Below are 25,288 nucleotides of genomic sequence, written 5' to 3'. Positions count from 1 at the left end.
TGATTATGTAATTTTGTATGATATTTGCCTTAAGTCTAGATGCCATTTGTTCTGAACTGCAGTTGAATCAATGTGAAGAAAAAAAACAAACTATATGTATTTTTGAACTTAACTTTGAAAGAGCCCGTACCGGAAGTCACGTGTTTATTCGTATGACGTGGTTGCTCTAGTATGTGCACTGCCACACATTCTTGCATGTGTTTTCAATGCTTGCGGGCTGTCCTGGACTCGCTCTCTGCACTATATGAGTGTAATATTGTCACGGGAGGAAAGTGAAACTCCCCCATTCCTATTTTGTTTCCACTTACAAGAATGCCAAACATCCCGAGTAACTGATCTCTAACAGCGATAGTTTCGCTTTAGTGAACAAGCAGACAAGCCCACCCTAAAGCAGCTCTTTAAAGATTTACACAGAGGGCTCTCATCACATTTCCACCCCTCTATGCTGTCCCATGTTCGGCCGATGGGAGGGACTAAACGAGTGCATCACCTCAACTACAGGGTGACATTTTCACACTGGTTGGAAAACGATGAAATAATGGTGTGAATGCGCAGACTTTGGCACAAATGTTTGGAGTGTGGAAGTGGACCGGGCTGTAATTAAACACGAGTAAGTACATTCTTAGGCATCGGCGTATTTCGCTTCGTTACGTTTGTCGCAGTGACGTGACGACAGGTCCAACAGCAGATTTTTACACCCTGGGGTATGACAACAAAACAGTTTTCTAAATGCTCGTCTGTTGAAAGCCGTGACATTTTTATTTTTTTTTTACGCGTCCTTGTAGACGGATGTGAAGTTTATGGCGGACTCAGACGCGGTAAGAAGCCGAGGGATGGGTGGAGACGAGAGAAAGTTAGATCACATCCTTTCTGTGCCAGAATAACCTTGATGTGAACGTCTAAATCAGCTCTCAGCTAATTTTATTCTACTTATTGAATCGTTCAAGCAGATTTGTGTGCACTTTACAAAACTCTCTGACGGATTCCAAAACTTCAACCACTTCTAATCACTTCTTGTCAGAAACGAAAAGGTTTTTCCCCTACGTGCTTTTGTGATGTTTTAAAGTTACAGTGACACAAGTTACAAAAAACGGCGACGTGTATTTAAAACTGATTCCTGGTAGGATCTGACTTTGTGTTGTTGTTTTAGTCATAAAGGGATTTATGATAAATGTTTATTAGCTTCCCCACCAGGTGGCATTTATTTTCCTCAATTTATTGATAAAAAAGTCCAGACTTAAAAGTACAAATTTGCCACCATTCCCTTAAAATATTCCAGCATATCAGATATTATGTATGTTTGAAATGTTTGATTGGAAGATGAAACATGCAACTTGTATGTGTCTAAAGCTTTATTTCAGAATTAACCATCAAGCTGAGAAACCTGATTGAGTCTTGATTCCTGTGTTGTCAGTTTCACCTGAGACCACACCCAGTTTTTATGTTGCAAGACGCGCCAGCCTTTGCATTGGTTGGTGGTAGAAACCAGATTTTCTGCTGTTTTGGTGCATCAGAAAGGTCACTCTTAAAATGTCAACATGTTGCTTCGTCTTTTTTAGCTTACAAGTGTGTTCATCTGAATTAGTAAGGTTACCTTTTCTGATGTTATAAAGAAAAATATTTCAACAAGCATTCAGAACAATCAGATCTGGCATTCAGCCTGTGAAATTCCCTCTAGACTGATCGAAAAACAGACAAGATCATTCCATGTGTGTCTGATGAGGATAAAACTCGCTCTCACTGTTTAGGGCTGAACCTTTATGCACTTCCATTATTAACAATAAATAATCATGGCTATTGTTAACTTTCTTGACCAAAACGTAATGTTTTTACCAGAAGGCAACACCTGCTGGAACTTTTCCACATATTATCACCATCACAAACCTTTATGTTTTTTTTAAAATTATTATTATCAATATTTAATGTGCTCAACAAGCACAGAGAAGTACAAAACTATAAAGTGGTAGATTAAAAGGATACATATTTTTGTAAAACAATATACAATCATGAATCTTAAAAGTGCAGCTTGTATTCATCCATCTGTACTGTCAGATCAGTAAATAAAATATAATCTGTGTGAACATTAGTGAACAAACATCATTATTCAGGGTTGGCCTTCAGTGTCTCTCAGTGCTGGCACAAGTGGAAACCTACCAAGGCATGGTCGTCCAACTAAAGAGACAGGTGAGGCGAGGACAGCATTAGTCATAAAAGCAGCCAAGAGGTCCATGATACCTCTGAAGAAACTGCAGAATTACAAAAATGTGGCTCTGGAGTTCAAATAGAGCAATGCTGCCTCAACATTGTGCTTCCAGGCGGCTAAACTGACACTTTTCTTTTTCTTTTTTATCCGTCTTTGGGTTTGAGGTTGGGGTGACGGTTTTAGGAGTTTGTCCTGTAGCTGTTGGGTTGCAGCCGTTTGCCTCGGCCGTTGTGTTCTCGCGCAGGACATTTTGCCTGCCCTGCCTGGTGGTGGTGGTCAGAGGCTCCGACGGGGCCCGGTCAGACTGCCGCAGGGCTACTATGAAGCTTAACACCATCAGGATGTGAATAACTAAAGTTTGAAGTGCTTTGGAGTCTGCAATTTACCGTTGACCATTCGGAAGAACAGGAGATGAATGCTTAACTTATAAGTTAGCTATTCTGTACTTAAATAATGACATTATTATTACATGTTTATTAGATTTTACATTTAGTTTGAAAGAAGCTAGTGAGATAACTCTTTCTGGTTAATAGATTATTAAAACCTCAAAATCTTTTCATTTTCTTTTTCATTTAATATATAATTGGAAAACAAATTCTAATCAAACATGCAGCTTTTTTCAAGCACTGTCCCATCTGTGAAACATTGGATTACATCAGCTGGGTGACATGAGGGTCTTGTGATTATCTTACACAAGAGTGGAAGTGATCATTTGAAAAAAAATAAAATCTGATCTGTTCATGTTGTAGCTCTTCAGATCTTGTAAACGCTTCACACAATCGCAGATGGTGTTCCCACTGTCACTTCCTGTCTGCCATCCAGCCTCTTGTGTGTTTGTTTTCTCTCACATGTAATATTTAACCTCGTTTCACGTGGAAGAGCTGTGACATAGTCACACATTTCCTGGAAAAGTGTTTGGATTTACTGCAGATGTGATTCCGCTATATCTCAACCGCAATTCTCAGTACCTCTTTTATTGTCTCAGATATTTATATATACACACACACACACACGGATGCACACACACCCGCCTTTCCAGTCGCCCTGTTTCCCAGGAAACAGCCATTCAAAGACTTCTACCCACACACCACATACAAGGCCCCACACACTCCCTTATTTTCTTACTGGTAGCTGCGTCCTTCATGTCTCATGCCGTATTGTTGCTCCCTAGGTAGACGTATGAAGAGCTTCACATTTTTTGGTTTTCAAAATTAAGTCCCTCCCATTTCAATTATCATGATACAGATTAGTTTTGTTTTTCTTGAGTTATTTTTACTTTTGCTTACTGCTTGTCTCCTTCCTCTGTGATTATATGCTCTTTGTGGTCCTGTTTGCAGATAATTAACCCAATTATTCAGACATTGCCACTGCGTCACTCGGCTGTGTTGCATCTTGTTTGGCAACAGAAAGTGTTAATTCTGTGCTTGCTTGGAAATCTTGTGGTAGGGGTCTGATTGTTGCCTAAGGGAGAACAGAAACAGCTAGCGAAGCCTCCAAATTGTGATATGAGCCAGGCCTCAGAAATTGCCAGCCTAAGGACCTCACAATTTCTGAGAGTGAAAACTGTTTTTTTTTTGTTGTTTGTTGTTTTTTTTGATGAAAACTACAATCTTTGTTTTTTATTTTATTTAGTCAATTTTGGGAAGACACAGCTTCTTTGTCTGAGGAGTGCAAACATTACACAGCACGGTCATCCAATGGTTTTTGGAAACTCTGCAGGACGAGAAATATGAGAACATGTCTTTCAAAAAGACAAGATGTTTGTTGATGATGGCAACAAGAAAACTTTCTTTCTTATGAAGCATAAAAAAACTGAAATTGTGATAAATTAGTTTACGTTACTGTCATTGGAAAGATATCAGTGAGGAGCATTTTAAAGGAGGCAAAAAAAAAAGTTTAATTGTGGTATTATTCACCCAAAAGGTAAAGAGGAATTTATTTTTGATTTTTTTCTACTAGACAGGGGCCTATATGAGATTCCCCAGCTGGAAAAACATGAGCAGAAATAGCAGTTTCATGGTTTCACTGTAATTAAAACAAAAGTTGTACAGCACAGTTGTTCCAGTTTATTATATTTATTACATCAAACTCACAACTATTCCTACCTAAAAAAGCTTCACCTTAATAAAAATGATGGGTTGCGATTTTTTTTTTTTCTACAGCATTGACCAGAAATATTAGTTGAATTTTCTTATTGCACAATGTGGTTCCCACGACATTTACATAAAAGTGTGGGCAATTTGCTGAAAAGTTTGCTGTTTTAAATTGTTAGTGAGTAACAATCTTGTTTGCCTGCACATAATACATAGTAATAAGGAAAACAAAAATAAAACTAGTAAACATATCAGTAATAATAGCAGTTCTAACAGTAATACTCATCTAATTAGAATAATAATAATCTTATTTTTTTATAATACAAAAGTAAAATTGATGTAAACTGTATTTCATGATGACTAATATTAATGAGAACAATAGTAATGGTGGTGAAAATTCAATAGCAATATTCTAACAGTATTGCTAATAATGGTAAAATGAATAAAAATGGTGTCTGGCTGAAACAGCTGATTATTGGAACGTTATGCTTAGCAACAGGTTTGGGAGGGGCTGCACTGTGTTATTCTATTCACATAGCTTGAAAAACTGTGGTTAGGTTTCAACTTTTTGCACACCTTTACTATGACCATTTTTATTCTTTTGATCAAAACCGACATCAATTTTATTATAAATTTGCTGCATTTAATACCAGAAACTTTGACCTCCAAGATTTAACCAGCACAAAGAGTCTGATCTTGTTTTGGTCTTTCTTTTTAATCTGTGATGTCAAATTTTTTGGATAGTATTTATTTTCTTTCTCGTTGGGCAGCTTGACCTTTCTACGATAGCGCCATGGCCAGTCCAGATGATGAGATCGAGCCTGCAGCTGTGAGCTCAGCTGTACCGCACCTCAACAAGAGGCGCTTCTCGCACGACCGCTATGACCTGAAACTAGATGAACTAGACAGCCTCCTAAAAAACACCGGTATGTAAAAATATTCCTGAAAAAAGATTTAATGTATAAGCTGGCTTGTTGCTTGACGGCAACCCTTTTAGTAACTTTTTTCTTCCAATTATCTATATTCCAGAGGGCCGACCTTTTACAATAATTCATCGTCTGACTGAAATTAAAGAAATGGATCTACCTTACTTAATGCCTGGTACACCTATTACATGCAATGTGAGCAACACAGAGAAACACACTAGTCGATCAAAGGTAAATATATTAATATATGTTTTTTTTGTGTATCCAGCTAATAAATATTTTCTTTGGTAAATGCAACACCATCCGGCGTCTCAGGGGGGGGAAGCGGTGCAGCACCAACACTGTTTATAGTGGGGATGGTGTGCTGCTGACCTCTACTCGGGACGTTGTGGGCCGGTGGGCAGAGTACTTCGAAGACCTCCTCAATCCCACCAACACGCCTTCCACTGAGGAAGCGGAGCCTGGGGACTCTGGGTTGGGCTCTCCAATCTCTGGGGGCGAGGTCGCCGAGGTGGTTAAAAAGCTCCTCGGTGGCAGGGCCCCGGGGGTGGATGAGATCCGCCCGGAGTTCCTTAAGGCTCTGGATGTTGTAGGGTTGTGTTGGTTGACGCGACTCTGCAATGTCGCATGGACATCGGGGGCAGTTCCCCTGGATTGGCAGACTGGGGTGGTGGTCCCCCTGTTCAAAAAGGGGGACCGGAGGGTGTGCTCCAATTATAGAGGGGTCACACTCTTAAGCCTCCCTGGCAAGGTCTATTCAGGGGTCCTGGAGAGGAGGGTCCGTCGGATAGTCGAACCTCGGATTCAGGAAGAGCAGTGTGGTTTTCGTCCTGGTCGTGGAACGCTGGACCAGCTCTACACCCTCGGCAGGGTCCTGGAGGGTGCATGGGAGTTCGCCCAACCAGTCTACATGTGTTTTGTGGACTTGGAGAAGGCGTTCGACCGTGTCCCTCGGGGAGCCCTGTGGGGGGTTCTCCGGGAGTATGGGGTACTGGGCCCTTTGATACGGGCTGTCAGGTCCCTGTATGACCGGTGTCAGAGTCTGGTCCGCATTGCCGGCAGTAAGTCGGGCTCGTTTCCGGTGAGAGTTGGACTCCGCCAGGGCTGCCCTTTGTCACCGATTCTGTTCATCACTTTCATGGACAGAATTTCTAGGCGCAGCCAAGGTGTTGAGGGGATCCGATTTGGTGGCCTTAGGATCTCATCTCTGCTTTTCGCAGACGATGTGGTCCTTTTGGCTTCATCAGATCGTGATCTGCAGCTCTCGCTGGAGCGGTTCGCAGCCGAGTGTGAAGCGGCCGGGATGGGGATCAGTGCCTCCAAATCCGAGGCCATGGTCTTGAGCCGGAAAAGGGTAGAGTGCCTTCTCCGGGTCAGGGGGGGTGTCCTGCCCCAAGTGGAGGAGTTTAAGTATCTCGGGATCTTGTTCACGAATGGGGGAAGAAGGGAGCGGGAGATCGACAGGCGGATTGGCGCAGCGTCTGCTGTCAAGCGGGCGCTGTACCGGTCCGTCGTGGTGAAGAGAGAGCTGAGCCAAAAAGCGAAGCTCTCGATTTACCGGTCGATCTACGTTCCCACCCTCATCTATGGTCATGAGCTTTGGGTCATGACCGAAAGAACGAGATCGCGGATACAAGCGGCCGAAATGGGTTTTCTCCGTAGGGTGGCTGGACTCTCCCTTAGAGATAGGGTGAGAAGCTCAGTCATCCGGGAGGGACTCAGAGTAGAGCCGCTGCTTCTTCACATCGAGAGGAGCCAGTTGAGGTGGCTCGGGCATCTGGTCAGGATGCCTCCTGGACGCCTCCCTGGTGAGGTGTTCCGGGCCCGTCCCACCGGGAGGAGGCCCCGGGGAAGACCCAGGACACGCTGGAGGGACTATGTCTCTCGGCTGGCCTGGGAACGCCTCGGGATTCCCCCGGAAGAGCTGGAAGAAGTGGCTGGGGAGAGGGAAGTCTGGGCCTCCCTTCTGAAGCTGCTACCCCCGCGACCCGACCTCGGATAAGCGGAAGAAGATGGATGGATGGATGGAAATGCAACACATTTTTCTATCGTGTTGGTTTCAGCACGATAGAAAAATAGTGCAGAGAAGACCTTGAAATAAAAAATGTCTTTTGAATGTTGTATGTTATTTAAAAGTACATTCATACGATACAAAAGCATATGGTTCTTAAGAAATTATGTATCCAAAATAGAAAAGCTTTGTCTAAAAAAAGAAGTAAACTGCATGATTAAATGTGTAGGTGAAGAACCTGTTGCACCAATAACTAGAAGTTTTCAGGATGATACTTCCCCTCATTGTCGTGTCAAGTAATGCAAACCTTACTTTCTGTATAAGTATTTTGTCCTCTTACACTGAAGGGGTTTGAACTTTGACTTGACCATTTCAATGTATTCTGTACTTTTTTGAGCCATTCTGTTGTTGAGTTGTGGCTGTGTTGGAGATCACTGTCCTGTTAATGTTTTGATTTTAACCAAGCTTTGGCTGTTAGACAAATTTGGCTTAAAAATGTTTTGATAACACAAATTTATTGTTGATTCAGTCGCTTGAAAGTTTTCTTCCTACGCTCCATAAGACATGGTGTGTTAATTAAATGCGCATGATTTTACTATGAGAAATGTATGCATTGCATGTATATGTTTTGTTTACATGTTGAAGTGTAAACAGTAGCTAACAGTTTAAGCTCTTATGAAAATGCAGATCAGAAATGCTAAACAATTTAATACAAATTAATATTTTTTTTATGGATACAAGCCTTACTTTAAATGTGAGATGATTTGAACATTCAGTGTTCTCTCTTTTTTTGGTCCCTTCTTTGGTATTTAATGTTTGTTATTTTATGGCTAATTAATCTGGTTTACATCATTTGAATAATCTGCCCCCAGGTACGTGTACGAAACCTGTACACTGTGAAGTTAACTCATGGACCCTTTCACTGGGTAGTAAAACGGAAGTACAAGCACTTTCAGGAGCTTCACAGAGACCTTTACAAACACAAGATGATGCTTCACTTTATGCCCATTAGAAGGTCGGTGTCTCGACTGACATGCAAATCAGCCTCTTACTCAGGGGGACGAGTGTTTGAAATCTGAGTGATGTACTGCTTTGAGATTTTAATATTGGATCTCTCAAGCACAGATTACTTTGAATATTCAAACTCTGTTTTTTTTTTTTCAAAGGCCTGAGAAGGAAAGGCAGCTGCTGAGGGTAATGTCAGAGGAAATGCCCAGCCTACAGGGGACAGAACGCGCCAGAGGAGCCTCAAGCAAAACGGTATCCAGGATTCAGGATCCTCTAAAGGCTTCTTGATTTAACTTTAGTCCCTTGCAAAAAAACCAAAAACACCTAGAAAAAAGATTCTTTTAGTCCCATTTTTTAGATTAGATGACACACAAGTTGACACTGTTTTGATAAAGTGGATTATAAAGGCAAGAGGTTGCACTGGATTTCATTTTTAAACATACAAGAGAAAATTGGTCTGAATCAAAAAACAGGAAAACTGTGCTTCCTTTTCTTTTGACTGAAGAATTTTGTGAAGTTCTAACATGAAATTTAAATATAACTCACTGAGGATGGTGGTTGTAACATGACAAAATATAAAAAAAGATTCAAATTGGCTACGTATTGCAAGGTGATGTCTTACAAAAAAAAATTTTCTTGGAAGAAATAATCTGATCACATGTCAACTGGTATTAATTAACTCTCTTTTCAACGCAGAAATACCTTGAAGAGTACCTGAACGATCTGCTGGAGAACGGATTCTGTAGAAATGACCGCAGCATGGTAAATTTCTAAAACATTTTTTTTCTTAAAGGTTTTGTCGGCTCAATTAGACTTTATTTGACGATTGTCAGACAGGAAAACAGGTTGCCCCATTGCCATGCCAAAGCATCTTTTTTTTTTATCAGTGGACGTTACACAGCCTACAGTCAAATTTTATGATTACATTCCTGTTGTCTTTTTCAGCTTGAATTCCTCTCCGTCGGTGCCCTCTCCTTTGTCAATGATCTGGGACCAAAAGGCCTGTAAGTAAAGAAAATGTTTGAATGAAACAGAGACTCTTCGGGAGATGACTGGACGATAAAGGCTTATTGTGATGTGCGTGTGGATTTGTTTCAGGGAGGGACCGATCATTAAGAGGTCGGGTGGTCATCGTGTTCTGGGTCTGAACTGCATCGGCCACCATCGGGTGTGTTTTCGCTGGTCGCACCGATGGCTGGTGGTCAAAGACTCCTTCCTTTTGTATATGAGCCGAGACAACAATGAAATCAACTTTGTGCTGCTTTTTGACCCTGAGTTTGAGGTGAAAGTAGGTAGTGCCGAGACTGGAACAGAATATGGAGTCTGCATTAAGAACTTCACACGGTGTGTGTGCTTTTCTTTTTTATTATTATTATTATTATGTCTAGATCTTACTGTATTTTTGCTCATTTTACTACACTTCTGGGTGTTTTTAACCAGGGATTTGATCATCAAGTGCAGAAGCTACAGACAAAGCCAATGGTGGACTCATGAAATCAACCGGCTGGCTCACTCTTGTGACTTTCTGAAAGTCCACCGTTTCCAAGGCTTTGCTCCACCGCGAGAAGACACTCTTACTAAATGGTCAGATCCCTGATCCACACATGACTCTAACAATCGCAGTCAACTTCAGTCGTTCCTTTCAATTATTTATTATAGTTCATTGGCTTTCATTTAAGGTATGTGAATGGGAAAGATTACTTTGCAGACCTGGCTGATGCCCTTGAACAAGCAAAGCAGGAGATTTTCATCACAGATTGGTGGTAAGAGAATAAACAGATTTATATACTCCATCAACCTGTGCAAAATTGACCATTTTTAAAACCACAAACTTTCTTTTGTTTTATTGGGATTTGGTGTTGTGGACTAACCCAACATAGTACATAGCTGTGAAGCGGACAGAAAGTGATGGATGTTTTTTTTTTTTCTTCAATATTTTGTGATAAAGTAAAAATCTTCTCTCTATACTCTGATAACCCTAAGTAAAGTTAATTGCATTGCTAGTTAGTAAACAAAGTCTTGACCAGGGCTCTTTCTGCATGTCTGTTCACTCCATGGGCTCTGATATTTTCCCACTGTTAAGGTACTGATTAGGACAAATTGCCCTTTGGTGTGAGTGTGTTTAGCCCCAGCAAAAAAAAAAAGCAGCATGAAAAAGCAGGTTAAGCATCTGTCATCAGAAAAATGAGAAAATAAGAATAAATAAAATACGGCGCAGCTTCTAATTTATTGGCATCCCCACCCTAAGCTGACAGGCCAGGCATGGAGAGTATTATTTAAAGAGGCACCCATGTGACCTATGATAACTATCCATCTAAAATGACTGTAAGGGCAGAATAAATGTAGGAGATGCAAATATTTACAACTCAGGTGGAAAAATTTGTTGTCAAGACAACTATTAGTTTTGCCATAAGTCAAACCTTTTTGTAATAGAGTACAGAGAAGAAACCTATTGCTGAAAGAAAACCATTAGAGGTTCTGCTGGCAGTTTGCCACTTGCCATGTAGTGACAAATGGAAGAAGGTTCTTCAGTCATATAAGAATAAAATTTACACTGCTCACCACCCTAAACAAACTCTCTCTAGGGTGAAACATGGAAGTGGCAGGAACAGGGAATGTGTTGATGGAATGATGAATGGAGCTCAAAACAGGCCAGTTCAGACACAAAACCTCCTAGAGGCTATAAAAGACTTGAGCCTGGTGCAGAAGTTCACCTTCCTAAAGTGGTTTAGATTAAAATCATGTGTAAGAGTGATCAAGTCAGTCAGAGTCTAAACCTAGATTTATTTCTAAATCTGTGACAACAGCTGAAACTTTATGTGCATGAGTAAGGTTATGAAATGTTGAAAATCAACAGAGAAAGGTCTTTGGATGTGAAACATTGGTACCAACATACCCCTAGATACTTATAGCTACAGTTTAGCATCAAAATGTGGACCCACAAAGATACTGACTCAGGTGTCGGAGTCATAAATAAGGAATATTAAGATCATATATTTTGTGCAATGCCTTCTGTCTTTAATATTTTGTCATTCTCAGTAAGGTTAATGTTGGCTTAGGTTAGCTTTATTGTGAAATTCAGGTTTTTATTTTGAAAGTGTTACTTCCTGTTGAGCCAGCAGAAGGACTGCAGAATCTGCTGATGTTATGGCTACCCTGTTGCCATAACATCAGCGTAGCTATGTACTGACACCACACTTTTTTATTATATTTTTTTTAATATACAAAACCAGACTCTTTTACTTTGCAGTTAAGCACAGCCTCAAGTGGTTTTCCGCTTAAACATTTCCAGTAAAATACCTTAAGGTTTTCAGTTGTCACATGACAAAAAAAAGAAAAGTTGAAAGTGATTTTGGAAGGCACTGTATTATAAAAGTTATATTTCCAAGGTCATTAGCATACAGAATGATTTTTCTGATTTTTAATTTCTATTAGGCTGAGCCCGGAAATTTTCCTAAAGAGACCTGCCACTGATAACCACTGGAGACTGGATGAGATACTAAAACGGAAAGCAGTAGGGATTCGTTCTCTTTTAATGAAACACTGAATTGTTTTTTTTTTATTTTAAACTCAGTTGTGTTCGTTTCCAAACCATATTGCCTCGTTTATCTGTAGGGAGAAGGAGTCAAGGTTTGTGTCCTGCTTTACAAGGAGGTGGAGATGGCACTTGGCATCAATAGCGACTACAGCAAACGGACTCTGATGAACATGCACCCGAACATCAAGGTCTGTGATCTTCTGGGGTTAAACTGCTTTGCAGAGTTACATTTGTTTGTTGCGCTCGACTAACAGTTAGATCTCCTGTAATCCATCAGGTGATGCGACATCCAGACCACGTTTCATCTGCGGTGGTCTTGTGGGCTCACCATGAGAAGATGGTTGCCATTGACCAGACGGTGGCGTTTGTTGGGGGACTTGACCTGGCGTTTGGGAGATGGGATGACAGAGAGTATCGACTGGCCGACCTGGGTCAGGCAGAGATGTTAAACGGGGGCGTGGAGGAACATCCAAACAAAGATGCAACTGTAAGGATGTGCCCTGTTGGGGTTGTTAATTGGTGTGCCGTGCATTTGTTTACTGTAATTTGTGAATCAGTGTGTAGCCAGAGTCCTAAAACAGTGACTCTGTTAAACAGGACAATGGTGTGGCTGATGGCCAGAACGCACATAACCAAACAAAACAGGATCCAACTAATCTGGCTGGTAACACTAAACTGTGGCTTGGCAAGGACTATAGCAACTTCATCAAGAAAGATTGGACCCTCCTGGACAGGCCATTTGAAGGTATTGAAAACCTCTTTCGGTATATGTGGGAGGTTAGATCTAAAAGAGTTTACTCAATTTATTAATTTCTCTTGTGATGAATTTAAGATGAATGTAAGAACAAGACACTTTTTCCACTGTTAATGTGGCAAAAATAAATTAATAATGGTAAAAAAGAAATTAAATTGCAGACACCCTCTTAAGTTAAAACTTTGTTAAAGCACCTTACACATGAGAGGTAGAGCAGTGAAGGTACCAGAAAGACCGACATAAAGGAGAGACATTCTCCTTAAAATGTATAGAGCTCAGCTGTGCTCCTCTGTCCTGTTTGGATTTTCTGTTCTTTTCCATTTTAGGTTGATCGTTTCTCCAGATTAAACACCACAAATTGCTGACAAGTGAGCGTCCACATTAAAATCAAATAGGTGGCTTAGTAAAGCGACCAGCATGGCGAGAAGCTGTGACGAATTACAATAATGATGAAGATGTAAACAAGGTGCAATCAAACATGTTGAGGCTGTTTGGCAATTAATTCAGTTGTGCATAGGGTGCATCATCATGACACACTTTGCTTAATCCAGTCTAGATCCAATTATCAGTTCATTTCTATCAACTGATTACTTGGTGAAATATTTGCTTTTCCTTGTGTGTATGTGTCTTATTTTGTTTCGCGTTATCAACCAATCAAACTAGACCTTATTGATATTTTGCAGGAAGACTTAGGAAGTGAAAGCTACCAGGTCTTATTCTATTTTTTTTAAGAGGGAGCAATTTGTAAGGTAGGATTTGAGAGGTCATTTTGGACGACATTTGGTTTATGCTATTTACCAGTTGATGGCGGTGATGCTACATTAAGCTGTCATTAAACAAGAAGAAGGAGAACCAATCGCAGTCCCTAGAAGATAGCGTCTCACATGAGCGTGTAGAGTTTTAGTTCCTTAAAGCTGCAGTATGTAACTTTTACAAAAATATGTTTGTCATATTCGTGATCGTGTAATATGAGACAGATCATTTGTGAAAAGATTCAGCTCCTCCACCTCCTCTCAGTGCTACTACTGTCGTCTGAACAAATCCACCACTCCTGGTCAAAAACAACCAACCAGAGCCAGGAGGAGTGTCTTAGCGGCGTCTATAAATCTTGTGTATGCACTGCTAAATGTGCTAATGGCGGAGAAACAACTTGCCATTTATCCTCTGTGATCAGTGGCCATGCTAATTAACCTGAGCGTTTATGGCAGCCTCTGTTGTGGTGAACCAGCTGTAGCGTAGCAGTGAGAATGGAGGAGGATGAGAGCAGCACATACACATGGGTGATTGACAGTGCTAAAACCCTCCTCCTGGCTCTGATTGGTTGTTTCTGATGGAGCAGTGTATTTGTTCAGATGACAGCAGCTCCATAGGGAGAAGGCAAAGGAGCTTGATTTCTTTTCCACAGACTTTCTGTCTCACACTGTCACAACATGGTGACAGTTTTAACAAACATGTAAAACACCTATTTTATTTTTTTTTTATATTTAAATATAAAAGTCACATACTGCTGCTCTAACTCTCAGACCCATGACTGGTTTGCATGTCTGACCATGAGGATACTGGTGTCATCATGACAGTTAAGAAGTTAAGTCCACTCTAAAAATGCAAAGCGCATTTGAGCTAGAGGATGACACTAATACCTTTTTTTTTTTTTTTTTCAGACAACATTGACCGCACTAAAGTTCCTCGCATGCCTTGGCGTGACCTGACTACAGCTATGCATGGCAAAGCTGCCAGGGACGCTGCCAGGCACTTCATCCAGCGCTGGAACTTTACTAAGGTAAGGTTTTAATGTTTATATTATTAACGTTTTGAGTTTTATGAACATGTTGAGAGTACAAAATTCCTACTATTACAGATATTTAAGAGGAAGGGCATATAACAGATGCTTTAGGGCACTGCAGTCATGTTATGACTGGGCTTTCACTGTTAAAGTATGTTTTTATTTTTTAGATAAAAAGAGCAAAAGTAATTTTCTAAGTAAACTTTACTGTGTAATTCTTCTCTGATTTTGAATCCATGCATTCAATTGTTTTGTCTTCCTCAGATCTTCAAGGTCAAGTACAAGGATAACTTCTACCCCTACCTTCTCCCCAAGTCTCACACTGGGGCAGACTTGCTGCCATTTATTGTTCCTGGATCCCAGAAAGCCAAAGTTCAGGTAGTTGATTACATACATGCCTGCACACCCTGTATGGCTTTCTATTTTCACAGGAACTTTGCATTGACTTCCATACATTTTCATTCATTTCTATAGACTAACCCTAAACCCACATGCCTAACCCTACATCTAACCTAAACTCAATTCACCCCTTAGTCTTAAACCTAAATCCTAACCCAAGAGCAGCACTAACTCCTCCTTATGGGGCCCGGGCTTTGGGTCCCTTAATGAATAGCTAAATAGTCATTTGTGAACTATGGCATACACAAATAGTCCCACAGAATAGCTTAGTGAGCCGTTTCACTTTGTTGTTTTCACTGCTTTGACAGTTCAATAAAACATCCTGAAAACATGTTTGAATTGACATTCAGTGGAAGATGGCTTCTTTTCATACCAGATAAAGTAATGTATGTATGGAATTACCAAAACTGCAGCAATATCAAGGAATGAAATGACCAACACCTGCTACAGTCTTGCTCTCTTTTGCTGCATACCTCTGCGCCTCCTCTGACTTCAGTTTTAAATACCTCATTCATATCAAAAAAGGCTAACTAGGAGAGTTCTTTCCAAAATAACATTTACACCAACGTTGTGGCCTGTATGACTTATAAGCACCTAAATATAATCGGGTCAGTAACATGAAAAACATCTTCAGACCACCAGTCAGGGTTGGTGATTTCACAGCTTTTATGCAAACATTGAGTAAACTAAATAAAGACTGCTCTGTTGTCATGTCCTAATAAATCTCTGAATTTAGTTGTGGATTGCATTTCTCATTCAAAATTATAGCAGCAAAACAAATGCCTCAGTAATTAGACAGTACCAAAGATGGGCCTGACATAAACCAGACTCTCTTGGTCCAATACAACAAAGAAAAGTCCCAGAGGCTTTACTTCAGATGGTAGAGTAGAATCTCTCCGAATGCTAGAAAGCGATACCACATTACAGAGGATGTAAACGGTGTTACATATTATAATTTAGGAAGATTGGTGATGTTGGTGCGATGTGAGACAGGCCATTGGAACTGAGCTTGAATGTCCCTCTTGACATTGTCTCCAGATTATATTTACACAGGAAATCAGACGGATAACCTTTCAACAAAGAGACACTGTTCTGGCTTCTGAAACACAGCGTTTCAGTGTTCACGGTTCTTACGCTGTGACAGATGGTGGAACAAAAGTAAAGCCTGTAGAGCGAAATTACTTCCAGCATTTTTGTACTCGTCTGCAAAGCCAGAGAAAACACTATCGAAGAGTGGGAAAGAGAGTAGAAGCATCTTATTTCCAACAGGAATCTTTAAACCTGCGGTTTAGATTGGAGAAGAGGATTGAACATTTCCGAAGTAACAATAATGCTAGAAGTGCAAAGCAATCATGACAACATTAGTGTGGAAGCAAGCTGACTGGCACAGACCTGCTGTATTAAATGGCTTGTTTAAAATTGTTTAAATATTGAGCATTGGGCATATATGTTTAAAAAGCATTAGCTGCTGATGTGTTTACGTCCTTTTATTCCAGTGTGGGCGGTGGTCTGTAACTGTAACCCTTGTGGCCCCATTATGTTGTTGTTTTCCTGCTTGCTATTGTGGCTGCGTTATTCAGGTTTCAAGGCTCTCTGGTTACATTTGATGTTGCTGCCGGCGCAGGTGGGCCGCTGTTCACTCCACAAGCCAAGCATCCTTAAAATTAGTGGAAGTAATATTGGATTATCTTTGTTAGATTTAGGTTTGCTTTATTTGCAAAAACAAAACATTCATCTATTGGAAGTGTTCATCTACTTCTGTAGTAAACCAAAGTGAAAGTATGAGTTTGATTCTGAACGTTTCCTTCCCTCCCACTCTGTTTTTTGCATGTATTTTATATCACAGACATTCACTATGACCTGTTGTCCTCATACTTGATAAATTGTCCTGGAAGAATTGAGAACTCTGGGAATTTGTGTGTGTTATTTCCTCAGGTGCTGCGCTCTTCTGAACGTTGGTCAACGGGAAGCTGTGAGAACTCGATCCTTCAGGCTTACATACACACCATTGAGAACAGCGAGCACTACATCTACATTGAGGTAAAACAGCAGCACTTATTTATTTATTCCTGCATATTGGCAGCGTTGGCAAAAGTTACCTTTCAAAATCATTGCATCTTTAAAAAGACCTGGCCTTGCTTCAGATTTTTATTTATTTTTATTTGACATTGCTCATGCTGAATTTCTTTAAGCTGATCACACATAAATTAATGTTATCATCATTTCTATTTGTGGAGTTACATATAGGGTGCTTTATGAGATATGTGTCTAAAACACATTTATTTCACTTCTCTGACAGATTTGGTGCCTAATTAAGGTTTCGTGAATGCTCTTTGCCAGCTTCCTATCTGCTTTTGCCCTCGCCTCATACTGAGTCACCATCTGCCTTTTCTCTGCCCTTAGAACCAGTTCTTCATCAGCTGTGCGGAGGACAAGGTCGTCCACAATAAGATCGGGGATGCAATCGTAGATCGAATCCTGCGAGCACACAGGTGGGTTTTCTCTGACGAGAGAGACGTAAACTATGATTTATTCATGTTTTATTGGCACGTTTATGTAGAGCCAATTTCTAAAAGTTTAGGTTAATTAAACTTGTGCTTCAGCTAATAGAAGATTTGATGTAAGAGTTTTGTTTATCACTTATTCAGCTTCTCACTGAAATAATCCAAAAATAAAATTGCCATTATGAAGATATATTAAACGTACTAGCCAGATTTTTCTGTGCAGTCAGTCAGTCCAGATGTAGATTTCCATCTATAGAACAACAAGTCAGTGCAAGTGTTTTTCTGTTTGGCTTGTAATTTGATTTTAAACATTATTTATTCAAGACTAACTCTACCTGTTAAACCAGTTCTTTGTGTGTTGAAACCTCTGGTTACACATCTCATAAGAGATGAGGCAATTTTTAGAGTTCTTTTGAATACATCCCGTTTAATTTTTTTTAATTAAATTCCAGTTTTAAAAAGTGTCTATGTGGCTGCAAAACATTTGAGTTGCATATAAGGAGACCTGCAGGTTTTAGTTAAATTATAACAACAATGAAACCTGAAGATGGTGCAAAGTTTTGAAGAAGACCATTGCTAGTCACACTTCATGTCAGAATGCATCATAGCCATTATAGTCATACTCTGTGTCAAATACTTATAATTAAAACCTTTTAAACTTAAATTCAACTTGAATGCTTCAGGATCTATGTCAAAATCTGTCAAAAGTCACTCATTTGTCCTACTTTTTTCTATATCCACCTGATTGATCCTTTGGCCTCTTGCAATCGGCCCAAATGTATTAAAGCAGTGTTTTTTGTTTTTTTTTGTTCTTTTGTACACTTTAAAAAGAAAAAAAAACACCCACCACTGGATGTTAGTACCTTTAAAGTACAATCTGTGCAACTGGAACCAATCAGCCATTGTTTTTCCCTGCAGAGAGCAGAAGAAGTACAGGGTGTTTGTGGTGATTCCTTTGCTTCCTGGCTTCGAGGGAGACATTACCACTGGAGGTGGAAATGCAATTCAAGCCATTATGCACTTCACTTACAGGTGAGATCCTTCTCCTCGCATTATCATTCTACTCTCAGCCCACAGCACAGAAATAGCACAGGAAATGCACTTTTCACATCCTGTGGATCAGCATTGAGAGACATTGAGACATATTTTCTTTCATGATAAAGTTATTCAACATATAACTGTATAGATTTATTTATCTTACTAACCCAATTATATTTACTATGTTTGTTTGTGTAAGAACTATGTGCCGCGGAGATCACTCAATTCTGTCAAGGCTCAGTGAGGGTAAGTTTTTGATTGCCCATCTGTTTGGTTCATCATTTAAAATTTGATCTACTGACCTCCTGTTAAAACTCTATCTTCTGCTTGTCTTTCTGTTCCTTTACTTGTCTCTGCACATCATTGTTCTTACATTTTTCTTGATTTCTTTTTACTTTTATTTTGTAAGGAGCTCTCGTGTCTGTTTGAGTTGTTTCTAAATCTTCCCAGTAATATTTTCTACAGTAAATAATGTGATTGTGATTGGTCCCCCAGTGAAGGACCAGTGGACTGAGTACATCACATTTTGTGGCCTCAGGACGCATTCCCGGCTCTCCGAGAAACTGGTCACAGAGCTGATTTATGTTCACAGCAAGGCACTCGTTGCTGATGACCGCTGCTATATAATTGGTGAGACACTGACAGCAAACTCATTCAAGGAATCCAGTCAATTGTTAGAGAAATTATGTAAACGGCAAGTTTTTTGTATTTTTTTTTTTTTTATTCCCTTATTTTCCATAAACCTCTATAAAGAAAAACTGGCATTCATGATATCTAATCTTTTATTATTATATCTTGTCGGACCAGAGAGAAGGGAAGTAGCAAACTGCTGTGTTAGTCAAAAGAAAACAAAAAGGATGTACCAGATTTAATGTTCCACTGAAATTGTTTATGTTTTTGCATATTAGAATTTGCCAGCCTTAAATAGAAAAATGTTTGTAAAGGTACCTGTTAATCATGACTGAACACAAGAAAAGTAAAAAAAATACATTGCTTTTAAACAAATGCTTTAAAATATGTCAGTTAAATGAACCTCTTGTTTCTACGTGTGGTTCAGGATCAGCCAACATCAACGATCGCAGCATGCTGGGCAGCCGAGACAGTGAGCTGGCAGTGCTTGTGGAAGATCAAGAGAGGGTCCCATCCGTCATGGGAGGACAGGAATACGAGGCAGGACCGCTTGCGCTTGCTCTGCGCAAAGAGTGCTTCAGGTCAGGACAGAACATTGTTACTGAGATAACACCCTAGTAAGGATCATGGCTTTTTGTTCATTTGGAGTCTCAAGCTAACAAAACTGTCAAACATTTAATATGCAGCGCCACATAGAAAAGTATCAATACCTACGCTAGGATGAGTTTCCCAAGATCTTGCTGGGACATTATTCCTCTAATAATATGCTCTGACTTAATCACAAAACCCAGATTTTCGGCCTGATCAGCAGTTTCTCGCTGGAGCGGGGTGCTGACTCTTGATTGTTCCTCTTTCTGTCAAAAAAGAATCACTTTAGTTTCTGTTCAGCTGAAGAAGGTTATGGCACAACCACGCAATGATTTGTTTTAAGCATCTGCTCAGTGCCGGAATGGGTTCATAGTCACGTAAGGCCTCATAAATGAACAATGTGTACACAAACAATTCTGCAGCACAATATGCATGGCAGCAATGCAAACTTTTTCAGCTGACCACAACAAACCACAAAACCCCAAACCATCCCTAAATACACTGAAATATGAACCCATTCAGAGTTATTTAACTGAATGGATGGAAGAGTCAAACCCAATGTTATGGTGGCGCAGGCAGTACAATAAAGCCCTATGGATTTTATTGTAATTCATAGGGGGCCCCAGAAAATATTTGGGAACCATTGTTGTAATGTAAGATGACATGAAAATGTTCAAGGCTTACAAATACTTTTGCAAAAAGAAAAAAAAAAAAAAGCTTTGTACGGTGCCTTGAAAACTTTCTTTGATTAGCATTTTGTATTGTTCAAATGTACTCTGATGAACTTGCAAACAGCATTTAAGATCTGTGCTGCAACAGGGTTCTGACTGGAGCAACTTCAGACCCCAGCATCAACATTGACGACCCAATCAGCGACGACTTCTTTTTCCTCACATGGAATGAAACGGCTAAACGTAACGCCATCATTTACGACAAGGTATGATTGAACGCAAACGATGCATTGCTACTGTTTGTCACCACTTGACTATGTTCACACTGCAGCCTGAAGTGACCCAATTCCGATTTTATTTTTGTCAAATGCGACTTGTATGTGTTCTCCAGTGTGCCAGTAGAGGGTGCAATAACGTCACACATAGAGAGCGGGCTCAGTGTTTTGCCAACCGCCATGAAGAAGTGCTCAATGTTTGTGGAAGTAAACGTAGATGCTAATGGTGGAGCTAATGGTGTCACTGTAATAACTTAATCTTCTAGTTATTAAAACAACAATGAAATCTTCCAGTCCGCCATGGTTGTTGTATCAGGATGTAGAATAGTGACATTTGTAGAGTCTCAACAACGTTTAGGTCAGATGACTGAGGCTTGGATGTTAGGTCACATTTGAAAGGATTGGTCGAATACGTATATCCAAGTGGCCTGGGTCGCATTTGAAAAAAATCTGACCTGTGTTCTTCAGACTGTCATGAAAAGATCAGATACAGATCGCATTACGTCAAAAATATCGGAATTGGGTCACTTTGGGCTGCAGTGTGAACGCAGCCTTAGTTTTGGGTTTCTTACCTCTACGTTCTATCCATCAGGTTTTCAGGTGCCTTCCCTGTAACAGTGTTCACAACTTGCCTCTGCTGAAGAACTACAGCTCTCAAGAACGCCTCTGCGACACAGACCCCGAGCAGGCGGCAGAGGAGCTGAAGGCCATCCGAGGGCTGCTGGTTCACTTTCCGTTGAAATTCTTGTGTGAGGAAAACCTGCAGCCTCCTCTGAACAGTAAAGAAGGGATGGCTCCTACAGACCTTTGGACGTAACTACATGTCTGCCTAGATCAGACCACTACAACACTGATACAATCGTTGCTAACCTGTACCTAAATCCCAGCGCACAAAACGAATTGTAACACCAGCTCCCACATTAAAACAGTTTATGGGTCAATCCTAAATCTAGTCTGGCTCAAATTACTTAAAAGTTTTATCATCTGTTGGAATAATAGACACACCTGTACTGGCCAGTTTATTCATGATGTCTATCACGTAACTTCTATGAACCAACAGTAGACTCTATTGTAAACTCATATAAATGAATGTGTGTGACTCATTGGAGGACTGCAAGGTTGGACTGGAAATCAACAATCTCCCATGATCTGGGAACATAGTGTACATTTATGGGTGCAAGATTTGTATATATATATATATTTTTTTTTTGGTGGGTTGCTCTGTCTCTCTCTCTCTCCCGCGCTCTCACTCTCCCCCTCCGAGGCTTCACCTCTCACTGCAGTGCCAGGAAACCTGTCAGAACATTTGTGGTTGTTATGGTGACGGATATAAAGAGATGACTGGATCGCAGCTGAAATAAAGGCTCGATGGGGCAGAAAAGGAGAGCGCTGATAGGACGGATGGCTTACTAAATCAGGATGGTGCGCCAGGAAAAAAAAAGAAAGCAATACAGTATTGCTGATCGGGACTAGTTACTTCTGTGTCATTTTTATATTTAAATGTGAGAGAGAAAATATATTTAGCTTGTGCGTTGCTGAAATCTTGTTAAATTTTACCTTTTTTTTTTTTTACCGTTACATCCAAATGGACTGCCTGGAGTCCAGCACACAACATTCCACCCTCTGTTGGCATTCTGCAGCTACTTCCATGTCGTGTCTAGGAGCCATGAAGAGTCTTGTGTGTCTACCTTATGTTATATTTGCTCACAGGCATGAGGCATTTGTTGAGGTCCAGCTGAGAAGTTACATAATGTGTCTGACACACTTCTTTCTCCCCGAATGCTCAGATTGATCACTTGTTGACCAACATGCAAATCTCTTGCACTGGACTTTTTAAAAAAATATATATTTTGTTTCCTCATTTGGGGGAAACCAATACTTGCTGCACAACGCCTTGCAAAAATATTCATAACCCCTGAAGTTTGTCACATTGCTACATAGGATATTACATAATATTATGATTTTATGTGGTTTGTCAACACAAAGTAGAGGTTCTTTCATGAAAAGTAAGAACATTTTTATTGTTTAAACATGTTTAGTCACTAAAAATGTGAAAGAACCCCCTTTACTCATATCCCTAAATAAAACTGAGTGCACTGACAACTAGCTTCAAAAATGAGCTGATCTGTAAATTTGAATATTTTTGCAAGGCACCATGCATTAACTGAATGACAGAAAACATAGACGTGTTTGGAAAAAATCTGTTCTTCCCCTTTAAATGTGTTCCTAATTAGAAGCACACTTTTAAGACTGGAAGCTCATCAGGTTTTTAAATAAGAAATTAGTGTGTTATATCCCTAACGGTGTAAAAAAGTCTGCATTGTATTTGTTTTTGTGCATGTGTGTCCAAAGGGGGTAAACAGGATTCACTAATGTTAACAACACCATGTTGTTTTTCAAGTTAAATTGTACTAAACTGTCAGATAAGCCTAGGTTAAGTGCACTACTACTTGGTTTCAAACTGGTGTGATAAATATGACTGACAGATGCCTCGTGTAAACTCATTCTACACAAAGCTCCTTTTATACAGGAGTCAGAAAAAAAAACATTTATGTTTAGACACAGAACTCTCCTGGTCTCAAAAATAGTCACACTGTGAAGAAAAGAAAAACCACTCTGAATCTTTGCACAGTAGATGCTGGCATTTTTACTGGTTATTTCGCATAAAAAAAAATGTTTAAAGTGCTACACTTTGTGATGGGAAAGCAGAAATGCCTTTAGCTGACCAACAAGTGATCTTATAATCATTCTGTTTCTATTAATCTAGGAACCAGCCTTAGGAACTCGTTTTATGAATGTAATACTTGAGAAATATTTTTCATTGCTTATTATCAAAATCTATATTTACATTTTTAAAACCATTTTATATGTAGATCTGTAAATACAATAAATGAGGCACTAACACTCAGGGTAGATATAATTTTAAAATTGTCTTCCTTACTAACTTTTTTTACTATAACCGGTGCTGTTTTTCTTATTTCTTCATACTTGTTTTTAATTAAAACTGGATTGATGTCTGCTCTCGTATTGTTTTGTAATCACTATAATCTTTTAAACCTCTGTAATCTGAGATTTCATGTTTATTTTAACTTGCAATAAAAAAAAACATGTTGAATGTAATTGCTTGTTCACATTTATTAGTATACGATTTTTATTTTTTTACATTGCAGTTTCTTCAAATTGATAGAAGTCTGGTAAGTAGTTGTTTGCTTCAGCTTCTGTGACCAGTTTTATTTGAAAGTTATACCTAGGAAAGATGAGTTACCTACTGCAAATATTCACTGATGACCTCTAACGTTTAACAGAACGTCACTATTATGATTCTGAACTATAAATAAGTAAGGGATACACTGGGAAATATTCCTGTGACATGAAGCTGCTTAAGAAGCACCTTGTACAGATGTAGAAAGGCAGACCTTACTGACACAACTGTGTGTTCAGTTTCCCAACTTGTTAAAATTCATAATTTCATGAATTATGAATTAGAAACTAATGAAAAGCTACCAACAGGTTTTACTTGCTAATTCCATCTTTGAGCTTCTCTGTGAATGGCAACATAGTAAAAAATACAGGTTAGAGCTATAGAGTCTCAATTATGCATGCACCAGACTGTTCTCCTGAACTTTCTAGAGGTGAATCATGCATTATTTAAAAGAATAATGATCTGTTGAAAACAATGGAGGCAAATGTAGCAATCATAAGCTGGGTCAATGACGTCACAATAGGAACATGAAAACAGCTGACGGGTTGGTATTAGTAAGATTTTTCGACAGATTGTGACAGATTTCCTGTGCAACTCCACTCGAAGAAATTCTGCAATAGTGCAGAGCAAGGGGCTGGTTTTCACCAGGTTAGGACAAACTCTAAGGTGTTCAAATTGTGTTTGAGTTGCAAGAAATTTAACCTTCCATTTTTTGAGCCAGTGGCAATTGTACTTGATGTTTACTGGTGAATGATAATGGCAGTAATTGTTAAGAACTCTGAAGTGGTACAGGTTTTTCTGTATTCCTGTTTAGTTTTTACCATTTAGTGCATATTCTCTGCTCATCAAATAAGTAAAGACTTATAAGTAAATAAGCTACTTTACTTATTTATAAGTAAATAAATAAGTATTTGTTTACTTATAAATAAATATAAGAAAATAAGTAAAAATGTATTTATTTACTTATAAATAACTAAATTTCCTTTACGTATTTACAATTAAATAAGTAAAGGAAATTGTTTCCTTTTGGAAATCATTTGTTATTCCAGTACAGTGGCTTTACACTACTTTACTTTTCCGTCGTTCTTATTGTTGAACGATGGAAATTTTTTCTTACTGTTCAGATACAAAATAGGCATAGTTTTTATTTGTGTAATATTTACTTAATTGTTTTATTAACTCATTTTTCTTTGCGGTGAAGAACAACATGTGGGACAACACTTCAGACGTACAGAAGAAGGCCCATGTAGAGTTATTCTGTGCTTATACTCCTACACCTGCCTTATGTGACGTCACCAGAAACCTGTAAGTGTGGAAAGCTATTTTTAGGACATTAGATTTTATCTTCATTCTCAAATTATTTCCAACTAAACAAATAGAACAACTAGGACATGGTGTTCTAAGTGACAAATCGAAAGTCAGTTTAACTGAATTGCAAAGAAGTCTGGTATGTTGCTTTAAATTGGTAGAGTTGGGTGAGTTCATCACACTTTACTTATTAATTGCCAAACACGAATAGCATATTAACTTTTTAGGGTGTGTTCGGGTGAGTTTGAATGAATGACTCCGACATGGCAGCTCAGAGCAGACATATCTGAGGTTAAGGTCCACTCTTACTTTTTTTTTTTTTCATACAAATTTGTCCCTGCTGCAGCTCCGTAGTCC

At 39.4% G+C, this 25,288-nt stretch overlaps 1 protein-coding gene across 3 annotated transcripts; it reads left to right on the top strand.

Annotated features, from left to right (window-relative positions):
• The first annotated feature begins 284 nt into the window (after positions 1-284).
• pld2 (phospholipase D2) lies at positions 285-23,536 on the top strand. 3 transcript variants are annotated; one of them, XM_032576611.1, is made up of 24 exons: positions 285-610; positions 5,067-5,222; positions 5,326-5,453; positions 8,106-8,248; positions 8,400-8,493; positions 8,938-9,003; positions 9,187-9,245; positions 9,340-9,585; positions 9,682-9,825; positions 9,921-10,004; positions 11,677-11,755; positions 11,857-11,967; positions 12,057-12,266; positions 12,377-12,524; positions 14,195-14,313; positions 14,581-14,694; positions 16,651-16,755; positions 17,119-17,207; positions 18,138-18,251; positions 18,457-18,503; positions 18,753-18,887; positions 19,315-19,468; positions 20,295-20,412; positions 21,014-23,536. In XM_032576611.1, the coding sequence occupies exons 2-24, from the start codon at positions 5,090-5,092 to the stop codon at positions 21,236-21,238; spliced, it is 2,865 nt and encodes a 954-aa protein (XP_032432502.1). In that variant the 5' UTR covers positions 285-610; positions 5,067-5,089; the 3' UTR covers positions 21,239-23,536. The 3 variants fall into 3 exon arrangements, with proteins under 3 accessions (XP_032432502.1, XP_032432501.1, XP_032432504.1); XM_032576610.1 differs by having other exon boundaries at positions 5,062-5,222; XM_032576613.1 differs by lacking the exon at positions 285-610 and adding an exon at positions 656-818.
• Positions 23,537-25,288: the final 1,752 nt, after the last annotated feature.

This window comes from Xiphophorus hellerii, chromosome 11 (genome assembly GCF_003331165.1).
Source record: "Xiphophorus hellerii strain 12219 chromosome 11, Xiphophorus_hellerii-4.1, whole genome shotgun sequence".
In the NCBI taxonomy this organism is placed as follows: Eukaryota; Metazoa; Chordata; class Actinopteri; order Cyprinodontiformes; family Poeciliidae; genus Xiphophorus; species Xiphophorus hellerii.
This window is presented reverse-complemented; position numbering and strand designations above follow the sequence as displayed.